The sequence below is a fragment of the Cajanus cajan genome, chromosome 7, assembly GCF_000230855.2.
Source record: "Cajanus cajan strain Asha chromosome 7, NIPB_CcT2T_4, whole genome shotgun sequence".
Taxonomy (NCBI): Eukaryota; Viridiplantae; Streptophyta; class Magnoliopsida; order Fabales; family Fabaceae; genus Cajanus; species Cajanus cajan.
In genome coordinates, this window is record NC_138523.1 from 49,226,754 (window position 1) to 49,241,322 (window position 14,569).

General features: G+C 30.1%; 1 protein-coding gene across 2 annotated transcripts; it reads right to left on the reverse strand.

Annotated features, from left to right (window-relative positions):
- Window positions 1-5,540: 5,540 nt before the first annotated feature.
- Window positions 5,541-11,512, reverse strand: LOC109789449 (GABA transporter 1). 2 transcript variants are annotated; one of them, XM_020348408.3, is made up of 9 exons: window positions 11,062-11,512; window positions 10,732-10,962; window positions 9,885-9,982; window positions 9,600-9,786; window positions 9,386-9,516; window positions 8,794-9,027; window positions 8,158-8,698; window positions 7,256-7,487; window positions 5,541-5,935 (listed from the first exon to the last, which is right to left on the reverse strand). In XM_020348408.3, exons 1-7 carry the CDS (start codon window positions 11,183-11,185, stop codon window positions 8,318-8,320), a joined length of 1,386 nt encoding a protein of 461 aa, XP_020203997.1. In that variant the 5' UTR covers window positions 11,186-11,512; the 3' UTR covers window positions 5,541-5,935; window positions 7,256-7,487; window positions 8,158-8,317. The 2 variants fall into 2 exon arrangements, with proteins under 2 accessions (XP_020203997.1, XP_082916089.1); XM_083059963.1 differs by having other exon boundaries at window positions 7,256-8,698.
- Window positions 11,513-14,569: the final 3,057 nt, after the last annotated feature.

The following is a 14,569-nucleotide window of genomic DNA, read 5'->3' on the forward strand; positions in this document are numbered from 1 at the left end:
AAGGATAGCAACATTAAAAGAACAATAAAAAATTAAAAAGTTAATCCCTATTATATATATATATATATATATAACGTGATATGAACTTTTAATCTAACAGTTAGATTTACAAAATTCACATTTAATATAAAGTTATTGAGTGATGTAATACTTAGTAAAAGTTACACCGATATTATTATAACCCTATATATATATATATATATATATAAACACATGTGTGTGTGCGCTAATCTCCTACTTGGGAGCACTACTGAATATTTGGAATCTATTATAGTGAAAGTAGAAGAACAAAATGAAGGTGATGATAAAGGTAATAGGTGTGAAGTTGATGAATCAAATAAGGATACAAGTGATGAATTAGATTACTATAGAGTACTAAAGACAATTTGTACAAGTCACCTCCACCTGAGTATGAAAATGATACTAGTTCAAATGTTGACATGGAAAATCAAGGTGGTAATGGTGGGACATCAAAATCAAAAGGTGAAAATTCTTGTGCTAAAACTTCTTATACTTCTTTTATAAGACATGGTAGAGACATAAATAAAATTAATAACAAATTTTTAAAACAATCTAAAAATGGTTTTTCATTGAAGATGTGCCATGTAGTAAGGACTAATGTTGATGAAAGGACTAAATCACCAAATTATCATTTAGAAGAACTGAAAACACATGTTAGCATAAATGATGAAGGTGTCCAAAGTGATAAACCCACATTCCCAAAATTTATAGAAGGGTCACAATTTGAGATAGTTCACTTGAAAATTGGTATGGAATTTGACAAGTTGAGAACATTTAAACAAATTGTTAAGAATTTCACTATATACCATGGGAGGCAAATCAAATAAGTGAAAAATTATAAAGTCAAGGCAAGAGAAAAATGTTTTGTGAAAGATTGTGAATGAAATATTTTTTGTGAATGGAGTGAGATGAACAAAAGTTTTTAGTTGAAAATATTTGTACAAGATCATTTATGTTACAAGGTGTTTCTAAACAAGAAAGATGATAAGAAATTGGGCTAAACGACCATTGTGGGGCAGTTTTAGAAACTTATTACCAAAATGGGGCTGTTTTGAAACATTTAACACCTTTGGGGCTATTTTCTTGGGTGTCGCTATGAGCCATAGCGACACCCATGACACGTGGCAATTCTAGGTCTGATTATAAGCCATGAAAGCCATATTAGTAGAGTCATTGTAGCTGGTGGAGTCTCAAAACAAGGTGCTATAGGCTACAGCGACTCAATCCGGCTAAAAAAAAATAAATTTTGTTAAAAAATAATAACTAAAATAAGTATTGAAAAATATAAAAATGGGGCGCTATGGCCCATGCCTCCACTGGGGCGCTATGACCCATAGCGCCAGTTTAAAAAATATATGTATTATTTTATAAATATAATATTTGTTTAAAAATAAAAAAAAATGTCAGATAAAAGTGAAAAAGGGAATTAAAATAAGAAAAAATAAAATTTTTAAAAATTTAGTTATACAATATGAAAATAATTTAAAAAGGAAAAGAAAAAAAAAATTGGGGCGCTATGGCCCATAGCGCCTCTGGTGGCATTATTACGTACAGTACTTTCATTTAATCTAATTTTCTGGTTGTAACAGTGATGTAAACGATGATAAGTAAAACTCTATTATATAATTAAATTACTTTTATATAAGAATGAAATTGGAAGTAAGCATTTCGTATAAGAAAAGAAGATACATTTGAAGTTAAAAAAAAACGTGCAGTGTGGAACACGGAGCAGAGACGGAATCATGGAATATTTCCTTTCCTCACGAGGCGCTATGGCCTATAGCGCCAAAAATTCGCTATAGGCCATAGCGACCTGTCTTCTGTTTTTTTTTTTTTTCTTTTCAAATTTTATATTATTAATTTATTTAAAATATTAATTTTATATTTCTGTTATTATAAAAATTTATTTAATTTCAATAAATTATTTATTTTCTTTTCTTTTATTCTTATTTATATTATTAAATTTTTTCAATTTTTTTTAAATTTATGTTTTATTCCATTTTATTTTTAAATATTTTTTTTCCTTTTATGTATTTCATTTTTCCACTTTTTAATGTATTTAGAAATTTATAAAAAAAATAACGGATAAAAAGGAAAAAAACATTGAAATAAGAAAAAAATGTAAATTTTAAAAAATAAGTAATATAATATAAAAAATAATTTAAAAACGAAAAAAAAAATATTGGGGAGCTATGGCCCATAGCTCCACTCAGGCGCTATGTCTCATAGTGCCAGTTATAAAAACATATCTAATATTTTTTCAAATATAATTTTTTTTACAAATTTATAAAAAAATAACGGGTAAAAGGAAAAAAAAGGATTGAAATAAGAAAAATATTAATTTTAAAAAATAAGTAATAAAATGTAAAAAAGAATTTAAAAACGAAAAAAAAAATTTAAATTGGGGCGCTATGGCCCATAGCTCCACTCAGGCGCTATGGGCCACAGCGCCTTTGTTAAAAAAATACATTTTTTTTATTTTAAAATTACGTTTTTTAAAAATTTAATTTTTTATTTATAATTATATAATAAATAGTTCAGTTTATTATATTTATTTTACATTATTATTATTTTTTTTTCTTTACCCAGTGTCGCTATGGGCTACATAATTGTTTTAAGCCCATCAGCTGTGGTGGGCCAGCCTATAGCGACACTGGTCCAGCCCAACCAAGCAAAAAAAAAAAAGTTACGTGTCATGGGTGTCGCTATGACCCATAGCGACACCCAATAAAAGAGCTCCAAAGGTGTTAAATGTTTCAAAACAGCCCCATTTTGATAATAAGTTTCTAAAACTGCCCCACAATGGTCGTTTAGCCTAAGAAATTGACTATTGAGAAGATAAGGGAAATTGAAGATACACTCATCTTTAATAACTTATGAGGTGTTCGATTATTTGAAAATAAAATTTGGAGTTTATGTTGATGATAATAACAAAACAACCGAAGAGGTGATACCTAGTGTGTTACATATATTGTGTTATGCACTTGTGAAGGAAATTGACAAAACAATGAAGTATACTACCTAGCCAAGTGGCCCATAAGGTCATGAACCAAGGCATATTTCAATAACTGGCCCAAGGTGGATAACATATGCAACATACATGTGAAGTGTTTAATGCCAATATTGTCAAATATATGGGTAACATATTCTAACTTATGCAAAGGAAGTTAGATGCTATATCTTGAAGGCTGTGAATAAAAATAAATTGAAATTGATAGGTTGGTTAGGTCCTTTGACTCTAATACGACTAGGGAAGGGTAGACGGACCCGGGTCCGCAAGTCTGCGGATTTCGCGGATAACGGACCCGTTTTTTTCAAATTCGTATGACTATGTCTAATTTTTGAGCCCGGCCCGTGAAGTTCGCGGACTTAACGGATTTAATTCGCGGGCTCGCGGGCTAGTCCGCGGACTTCACTAATTAATATTTTTAAATATTATGATTTTAATATTAAGTTGTGTATTTAATTTTTTAAATTATTATGACATTAAAATTATGTTTAGTTGGTAGGTATTTGTCATTTGAATTACTTTTATGACATTTTGATGCTTTTATTATTGAAAGTTTGGTACTATTATTTAAGTATTTGTAATTATTTTTATTTTAATATTTTAATATTTAGTATTTTAAACCATTTTAACTATTGATAAATTTTAGTATGATAAAATTTAGCTTATAAATAAAATATTTTTTTCTTCTAATTTTATGTATTTTTATTTTTTAAAAATTTAATTTTTTGAACCATTATTTCGGCCCGCGGACCGGTCTGTTATCCGCGGATTTTGGCGGGCCGGATACGGACTTAAAAAATAAGTCCACTTATTTTACGGACCGGACTTATCCGGCCCGTATAAAACGCAGGTTTTACGGACCGGGCCTTAAACGGGCCGGACCGGTCCGTATACCCATCCCTAAATACGACAAAGTAGGTTGAAGAAGGAAAAAATTAAGAACATCTAGACTCAAGAATGAAAAACCAGAGAACTAATGTGATGGTTGGCTAACAATGAGTTCATATAATGCAAAATAAATATTTTATTCAGCCAAAACGTGAAGTTGATTATTGACAGAGGATTGGGTATCAAAACCCCACTCCACCACATGTTAAAAAATCCCCTAGAAGACCTAAGAAATAATGGGAAAAAGTTGGGAATGAAACAATAGTTAACAATAACAAGCTCAAGAGTTCATACACACTAGTGAAATGCTCTATGAAGTTCATGGACATAACATTAAGAGATGCAAATATGACGAGACAATTCCAATGCTAAAAAATTAAAAGTCACACTAAAAAATTAAAAGCCACCACCTAAAGAAGAAGATGATACTATTCTAGGCCAACCAACAAATGTAGATACACCCTATGATGCATAGACAAGGCGTGAAACTAGAGTCTCAGTGTCCGACACTTTTATGAAGCAAGCATGTCATTGACAGAGTGGCGGACTGCATCCTCACAAACCATACATGTCTCCATCTCGAACCCCTATAAAATGACACCTTTCCATCTCAACCCACACAACTCACCTCTCCAATCAGCAGATTTGAGATTTTTTTTAAAAAGAAATTTTTCAATAAAAATAAAAACAAAAAAGGGGGCTTCGAGAATTTTTTCTTGAAAAAAATCCTAATAAAAACATAAAGAAGAAAGAGATTGATTCTTATCTTTTTCTTATTTAACCTTCACATAATAGAATCAAAATTGTAAAATCGAAAATAATTTAAAGATATTTTATTATAGATTATGGTGTCTCTGAATAATTTATTTTTAAAATTTAGTAAGTTATTATCATATTAATATATAATTTTTTTGTTATATTATTCATATTATATATTATATATGTTGTATTTATGTGTCGTATATTCTTTAATTTTTCAATATTTGGATATTCATGTTATGTCCCGTGTCTTATCCGATTCCGTAATTAATAGGTTACACCTACTAATTCAAACCAACCACCAATAACACACAACCTACTTCTCCAAACCAATCACCATTAGCAACAACTATTCTAGATCAGCAATAACTATAAGCTAGATATGATTGAATATCCCATATTATATTGAAATAATGATCTGATAATTTTACCCATGAAGTTAAAGGCTTGCCAATGAATGTAGTAGCTACTGCATATTTGAACCTCTTTTAAATTACAATTCATGTAATTTTTGGAGATCATGTATGGTTAATTTGCATATGTACTTTTTGTGTGTGCAATGCAATCAAAATCATGTGTTACTTCAAATTTTAAATGCATCACAATCACATGGTATCATGGGTACTGTAATTTAGTGATATCACATTTTGGAACTTTTTCTTCTGTATATCATTAACATAATATAATGACTATTTTGAAAGTTCATTATTATTCTCCATTTGTGGGTTCCTTTTACTGCACCGTATTTTTTACTTAATCAAAACAAAAACATGATTGTTTAACTTCAATTACATATTTATCATTAATAAAAAAATGAAGAAATAAAGTAATGAACAACAAAAATTGGTTAACTCAAAAGAGATCAATGAAGAAAAAATTTCAATTAATCGAAAAATCATTACACGAGTCATAATCTCCATTACAAGACAGAAGGGGAAAAAAGACCAAAGAACCAAGGCTATGATGCATTATGACTCCCTACCATAACACCATGAAAACTAATACTAATACTAATACTAATGCAAACAGAACAATTGCAAATTGCTTCGACATTTTAATCTCTAATCCTACACTGTCAATCTTCAAAAACACATCTTCCTTCCATATCACCTCTCTACTAATATCCTCCATGCCAATAACATTCCTAGAAGACATCTCATCCCGTTCAGTTGATAAGATCAACCTCCCTCCGTGGTTCCTCTCATTCCACCTTGCCCAAATCCATTTTGATACGATCAACCCTCCTAATATATAAGCCTGGAATCCAACAAAGTAACATTGTGAGAAAATACACATGAAGTATAACAAGACTAAGCATAAGCAACACTTGCATGAATTAATATCTTGTCTTGCTCAATATGGAATATCATCCCACTTGGTCACATTAATAGACAAATTACTAGATCTTTGGAAAGCTCATACCGTCATACACACCAATTACATATATACAATGCAAACCTCCAATGTAGTTCTTAATATAAAAAAATCATCAGCTTAGAACTGTCATATTTTGCAAAACGATCATCGAATTAAATGCGAATTCATTACTCTCACACCCCAAAAGACGTTAAAATAAAAATGCAATATTCCAAGTTACAACATACCTCAAGAATGAGAAATATGAAGATAATATAAGAAATTGAGGAAAATAAAAAGTAACTTTACAGGGAAGATATCAGAAACAGGGTAAAGAATTCATAAAACTGAAATGTGTAGACTCTAGTTAGAGAGGGAGAAAGGAGAAGCATTCATGTAATCATTTGCATGGACTTCTTTCAAACTTCACCATCAAGCTGTCCACTTAATAAAAGTGAAAATCAGAGGGAAAGGTCTTTATCTGACACATGCTGGCATCTTTCAGTATATCCATAAATACACTCCTTTCCTCTTCCAGCACCAATGTCAACGTATGTTCAAATAACATGACACATCACATAAGTTATTGGTGACTATGCTAGAAATGGAAGCTACCAAAATGTGTAAATACTGGATAGGGATCAATAACTCTCTCTCTCTCTCTCTCTCTTTTATGTAGAATAGCAATAACAAGATTAGCAGTTAGCACTTATTAGTATCTTGTGGAAACTACCAATCGGGTTGGAATGGATAACTCTTTAATCTAACCTTCTTATATGTTGACTGTCTGTCGTTAACCACAAGTTTCAAAAAATATTCTCTGAATCATAATTTCAGCACCAGTGAAAACTATCAGGTTCTGTGCTTATAATGACATTATGATCGGTGCTTGTAAAAAATATTCATTCTTGGTATGTTAGCTATTTCATATACATGCTCGTAATGAAGGTTGTAGAAACACAAGACAAAAAGATTAAAAAAGAAATAATTGGACCCTCAAAACTCGAGAAGCATCATACAAGTAGGATTCCAATTTCCAACCCATCCAAGGCAAGAAGAATGATCAAATTAGATTTTAATCATTGATTTGACCGTTTGATGTTTTCATAAACAAAAGATAACATCGATGGAATATGAATGCAATATTTGATTCAAGAAATGACAACCAAAAGTGTAACCATTAAAGGTTCAAATTATATATAAAAAAGAACAAGAATATACCTGGGAGATTATAGTAGGATTGGATGTGATGGTGGAGAAAGAGAGATCAACGTTTGGCTCAGCCTGCACCTGCAGAGGTGGCACTACAACTTCGGTTTTGGGAAGGCGTACGATGTTGGGCTTGGGATGAAGCATAGTGAAATTCCTTGAAGGTTGAGGTTTGAGTGGGTGTTGAAAATAAAAGAGATTGCGTGTGTGTTCTTTCATTTCACTCTTCTTGCTCATTGTGTTTCTGGTGTTGTTTAAACGTAAGCAATAGCAATGTAATCAGAAGCTGCATCAAATTCAAACACTAACATATATATAGTATACGAGGTTCCTTCCATTTGGATTTTGGAACAGTGTACGTTGTTAGTAACGGCTAGTTTTAATGTCTCAAAAATCTTTTATTTTTATTTCTCCATAATTTTAAATATGTTTTTAATTCTTAAAAAATTGAGTATGCACCAAAAATTCATCAAAAATGAGTTACTTTTATTTTATAATATTTTATTTTTAATACAGGATAATCTACAAATAATTGTTTTTTCATAACTATTTTTTCTACAACTTTTTTAACTATTCAATATTCTAATTTAATTTTTCTCTGCCAATAAATTTTATAAGAAAATTGTATTCTTTTTCAAATATGAACATTACTTGTAAAATAATATTCGCCCTAATGTATATATTTTTTTTGACAGACCATAATGTAGATGTTACTGCCACCAAAACTAATTTTTTCAAAATTAAATAAATTATGTACTAAAATTTATTAAATGGACTAGTTATTTTATCTATTAGAAAATATTAGAATTACTTGCATACAAACTTTTGAAAAATAATTTTTGAACTTAAAATTTATAGTTATAAAATCAGACTTGATGGGTTATAGTATGCTTAGACATCAAAAAAAAATTTACCTTAAAGTCCTAATACCTCACAGTTCTGTCTTGATAAATTATTAAAGAATTGATTAATGGGTCAGAAAATCCACACTGTTGAAAGAATTGCTTGATTTGAGATGACCAATAGAACTGCAATGAAACTTAGCACTGGTGTTTGTATGTATTGCTATAATTTTTACATATCTGAAAATAAATGATATGTTTTGGCATCAAGTACTATTTGTCTAATTGATGCTATTCCTCCAATTACAACTAAAATTGAGGATGCTACAATAATCAATGTGTTGACCCAAAACATTATGCTGTATTTTGAGGGCTTGAAAGTCACATTGTAAAAAATCATAGGCAAAATGAAATCAAGAGGGATGCATCCAAATGCCCCAAACAAGGCCATTATATCTGGAAAGAATGGCAACATTGCTGCTAAAACCGTGGCTGCTGCCACTGATAGTGACCTAGACAGCACCCTTGGAACAACATTGCGAATGGAGAATTGTCCCATTTTTGGGTCTCCAAAAGTTGCTTCAAATAATTCATTTGTTGGCTGCAGATAAACCTGAAACACAATAACCATTCTATGGTTATTCATCATGAAAAGGAAATGTTGTCAATGCAAAATTGACAAAAAGTATTCCAAGAAGCTGTTCTTACCGCTGTCATTGCCATCACTTGTAGAAGGATGAATATATTGGTCATCAAGAAAAACCATTTGGGAAGCAAAAGCTTAGTCTTGCCAATAAAGTTAGCAAGAATTGTTGCACCGGAATCATTACCAAATGCCCAATAACCTGAGATGGCAACACTATAATAGGTGGTGGCTATAACAGAGTAACAGACACATAGTCCTTTCAACATTTTTCCCTTCACAGGAGGGGCCAAAGTTGCCTGTAAATTGCCGAACAATTCTACTTAGTGACTTGACATGATGTCTAATTGATGCTTATTTTGTTAGAACTAAATATAAGTATATTTCCATATTTAAATTTTCTTGGTTGCATATCTAATATTTGTTTCTTAGAAAAATGAAGGATAAAACCTAGATGCAGTTCTATGTTTGTTCTTCAATTAGAATTTGAATTTTATCTCAGTAATCCATGTAATAAATATTTTCATTAAATGTCAATGTGGATTACCATGATGAAACTTCAATTCTGATAAGAAACAACACTAAAATCACCTACAGAACTGCATCTAAATTTTGTCCATAAATGAATAATACCAAGATGCTCATTGCTCAACTAACCTGTATTTCTGGAATGATTCCACTAGCATATGCAGTAGCAATGATAGAAATACCATTGAAGACACCAAAAAGTTGATCTACATCAGAACCTCTTACAGAATAATGCCTAGGTGGTGCATCTTTTGAGTGACCTGTGGTAGATACAAGCAAGACATCAAGTTGAGTACAGGTTTCTGCTTAGGCTGCCAATGCCATTGTGTTTTCCTTTCCTTACCAATGTATATAGAACCGACTGCGACACATGTGGCATACAGCACACTAAGAACCAGAGAAATCAGATTAACATGCCTCAGGGAGTGAAAGGATGGAAGTTGAGCCAAAAGCAGTGTTACCACACCAGATATACTGATAAATTGATAAAGCTTCATTGCTCCATCTGGGTGGTAGAGCTGGTAAATGAACTGCAAAGAAGAACAAAATGTAGCTTCTCAATAAAACACAGAAACATGTAGATGAGAAATTTCATGAACTAATGTAAATGACACTAGTAATTAATTACCTTGAGGCTCTTTCCTCCCACTAGAGGACCACCAATCACTGTGCCAAAGCATATGGCAAATTGAAGCGGCCCTACATAGTATTTAGCCCATCCAGGTCCTGCCACAACATTTGCATTTCAATTATACCATTAACTATGAATGCCTCTAACCCATTTCAGGCACAAACATCCTCCAGGTAATCGAATGAAAACATTGAAAAATCTGACAGTAGTTCAATTCCAACTAAAGTAGTGGATAACACTGGCAGTTAAAAAAGTTTCTGTAGATGACTGGTAGCTATTGTTTATATGCTACAGACTACAGAGTTTGTCTCTAATTTTTCTAAAGAAATACTAACAATACACTCTTAAATATAATCTTTGGGATACATTTTTTATAATTGACCGAAATTTATCAGAAATTACAAAATTTTCTAAGTCTCACACTCACCTGTCACAGAGAGTGTTGCTTGTGCTCCTCAATTTTACAAACACAAAACAAGGAGGCCAAAGCAATTACACCAATTCTGGAAAAGCTACAGTTTCAACTCTTAAAACTTAGTACCATTTTTGGATTGAAAATGAAAGAAAGCTTCGGATAAAAATTTGGACAATGAAAATACAAAATGATTTTTTTTTAGTCCATGGACAGATTTACACTGTTCAAAGCTAACAATTAAGGAGTAATCTGTGCTTGCAAAATATGAATTCCATTGAGCAAACGTTATTTTATCAGTGACTGAAATGGATCCTGGAAGTACAGGTTGACCCCCCTTTGATGCCCCCCCTCCCCCGAAAAGCAGTATAATTCTGTGAAAAATGGGGTGTTTTAATTCAAGGAAGGAAGCAAAAGAGGGTGAAAAATCACCTAAAATATCTCTAGCCATATCCCTGAATCGAAGCTGGCGACGGCCAAGCTGTGCATGATGCTCCAAGACCACAGATAAAAGGTTATATGAATAGAATGTGACAACAGCCGCAAGAGTCAACCAAAGCACTCCTCCAACCCAACCCAACAAAGTGAAGGCGAAAGGAAGAGTAAGAAGCACCGGAGCCACAATAGATGTAGTCAAATGATACCCACAGTGCAACCATGATCCTGCACACAACACAACAATTCATCAACACCCTTTTCTCATCAAGAATCAAAGCTGGTTCTTGTTTTTGCTTTGGTTCGTAGAAGGAAAATCAGGCTCACCTCGAGACACAAGAACAAACTTTGCCCCTGCATCTAGCTCTGGCGGAGTAGAGTGGTTGATCGCAAACCCCTTTTCACTGTCACTTGTATACACTTCTGAGGAGCTGCGAGTAACAGTTCCCATCTTTGATGCCACTTCCTTTGTTCTTTCTTTCTTCTCTGCTGTTTCTTATTTTTTTTCTTTTTCTGCAGCTATTTTTCTAATTTCATATATGTACCTTGAGCTAATAATAATGATAAGAATAACATATGATCTGACACAGAGATATATAAATAAGAAGGAACGCAAGTTGACATGAAGCTTGAAAAAGACTGAAATTAGTTTAGGGGAAGAAACATGATTGATTGAGTGAGGGTGGTCAAAGAAGCATAGCCACAGTGCGTTGGAAACTAATAATTTTGAATGGTATATGCGACAGTGACATGTACATAAACATGTGTAACAACTTGGTTCATAATTAGTTTATTAGGAGTTCTTAGAGTTTTATACCAATGTGGGGTAATAAAGCAAGCACCAAGGTGGCTCATCCAACATGAATATTGAAGTCAATTTAATCAGCTGTATTATATTATTATGATATTCCACATTCTATGTATATTTTGCAAGAAAAGTTGACCAGATCCAGCCTGTCCCCATACAAACATTTCACACATGCCACAACTCATTATCTCACTTTGCCTACGTGGTTTTAGTTAAAGTGAGAGCAATCGTGGTTAAATATGAAGGCAACAATTTTAAGTGGTTATATTATTTATTAATAATTCATGATTTTAATTTAATTTGTTTACTTAGGACTCCTTTCTTTAATTTTTAAAAACAATATATTAAAAAAATTAACTTATTGTTTTAAACTTTTGAAAAACCAACTAGTTTTTTTTTTAATTATATTTTTAGTTTCTATAGTTTTATAAACTTTACTTCTTAGTTCTTATAGTTAAAATATTTCTATTTTCATTTTTATAAATATTATTTTTATCCTTTTAGTCTTGTCGTCTATTTAGATGAAAACTATAAAATAAAGGTTATACATCAGTAAGAACTTAAAAAGATTAAAAAAAATTATATGCATAAATATTAAAATGAAATAATTTTAATTATAGAAATTAAAAAGTAAAATTTATTAAACTATAGAGACAAAAAAATAACTAAAGTATATTTTTGTATATTTTTCTAAATAACATAATAATTGTTATTAATTTATAACAGATTTTATTTTATTGTTTTGTAAAAAAAAAAAAAAACAGCTTTTGTTTTTTTCTTCTTTGGAAAACACAGACAAACAAGCCTTAACGGTATTATAGTATTTTATGTACGTAATCATGCTGCATCTAGTCAAAACAAACCATTCAAATAGATTAGAACATCTAAACCAAAAGAAGGATATCCTTCTAGATTGATTTTGAAAATTTTAACAAAATTTAGATTGGATTTTGTAAAATAACCCGCAACACATATTCACTTTTGAGTCTAAAGTAAACTCTTTTAAGATTTTTTCTTTTTTTGCTTTTTACTTTAAGGGGCCTTTACTGTGCAAAAATCTTTTTCATTCTTAAAAATTATGTTTCTTGAAAACTATATGTTTAGAAAATGTATTTATTAGGAATATCATAAATACGTTTAGTATGTCTAAAATATTTCTGGGAAAAAAAGACATACTTATAAGAAAATTTTCCCTATGGACATTTTGGATTTCCAGCCTCATTCCATGGCGAAATTTTTAGTAAGAAACTTAATTAAAAAACAATTTTTGAGAAAGATTTTCATAGCTTTCTTTTTTGTTTTCTCCTATATATGTTGTGTTACCTTTTTTGGTAGGAAAAATTAAAAAACTAAAAAATAGAGTATGTTTTCAATTTTTGTTATGTTTTTATAGTTGATATTTAAAACTCAATAGTTAAAATATGTGATCTAATTCAATTTTTCTCGTATTTTATATCTTTTCATACAGACTTGTATTGTATATAAAGTTGATGATTCGTAATTTTATTGAAAAATTTCATAAAGGTTAATGGTTAGTTTTGTAATTATATGTGATGATACCTTGTCTTAATCTAAACTTTTTTTTTAACCAAGAGACTACCACTAATTTAGTTAAAACAATTACACAACATTTGATCTATGTGAACAATAGTAATTTTTGCTAAATTACATTTTTAATCTCTTTATTTTCATTCACTCACAATTTTAGTCTTCTATTTTAAAATAGAAAGATTTAGTCTCCTAATTTTAAAAATATGAAATTTTAGTTCTCTTGTCAAATAGACACATGTTAATTGTTAATTTTAACATTTACTAGTTCTTAAATGATATAAGATTTAGTGACAAGATATTTAGAAAAATAAAAATTAATTAATTAATAAAATAAGTATTCACCACTTATTAAAATAAATAGAAACGAAAATCTTTGTAAGTTATTATTTTAATTTTTATACTTATATACTACGTTATTATTAAATATCATATCACTTAAGTGATGATATATCATTAAAGAAAGTTAAAATTTAATTATTAACAAACATCAAAATTTTGTTTTTTTTTAAATAAAGGGATTAATTGTCTCTAATTTAAAATAGGAAAACCAAAATTTCAGATTGACAAAAATAGAGAGACCAAAAATATAATTTAATTTATTTTTCTAATTGGAATACAATTTTTTAACACTCATAGAAAAATGTCATTTTCTTACGAATTTTCCTATAAAAAAATATTCGCAGAAATTTTTTTGCGAATTTTCTTGCAATAATAATTTCGCAAAATTTTTTTACGAATTTATTTGCGAAAAATAATTTACATATATTTCTTACAAATTTTTTTACAAAAAATAATTTCTATGAAATTTTTGCAAATTTTGCTACAATTTTAATGATCATAGAAATTTTTTTCCATGGTAAAAATTTGCAAAAAATATTGTAAGAATTTTATTTTGTTTCTTGCAAATTTTCTTGCAAAAATAAATTCGCAAGTAATGTTTACTGAATGGTAGAAAAATTTTGCAAGTAACTTTTCCTGCGAATTTTCATGCAAATTTTAATCCGCAAGAAAAATAAAAAAATATTTAAATTTATAAGTTTAATATTTTAAAAAAACTTCAAGTCCCACATCGATTGAAAATAAAAAAATTAAAGAGTATATAAGTTGGGGCAACACTTATCTTACAAGTTGATTTGTATAGTTGAGTGTTAGGCTTATAATCTACAATCTTAGAATTTAAAAGATTATCTATCACATGTTGGAGGCATGAAAACAAATGTTTCGGATGAATTCATTGTGAGCATTTGAAAGTTGAAGAATTATTGATAGAATTTATAGTAATTTCTTTAATTTTTTCGTAAAAAATATTCTTGCAGAATTTCTTGCTAAAAAATTCACAGGAAACTTTAAAATTCGCAGGAAAATTTCTTGCGAATTTTAAAATTCGCAAAAATATATTATCCACGAAGGCATTACCTGCAGATAAAATTTCGCAGAAAAATTTATAGGAACAACGCTTTCTGCGAATTTTTCATA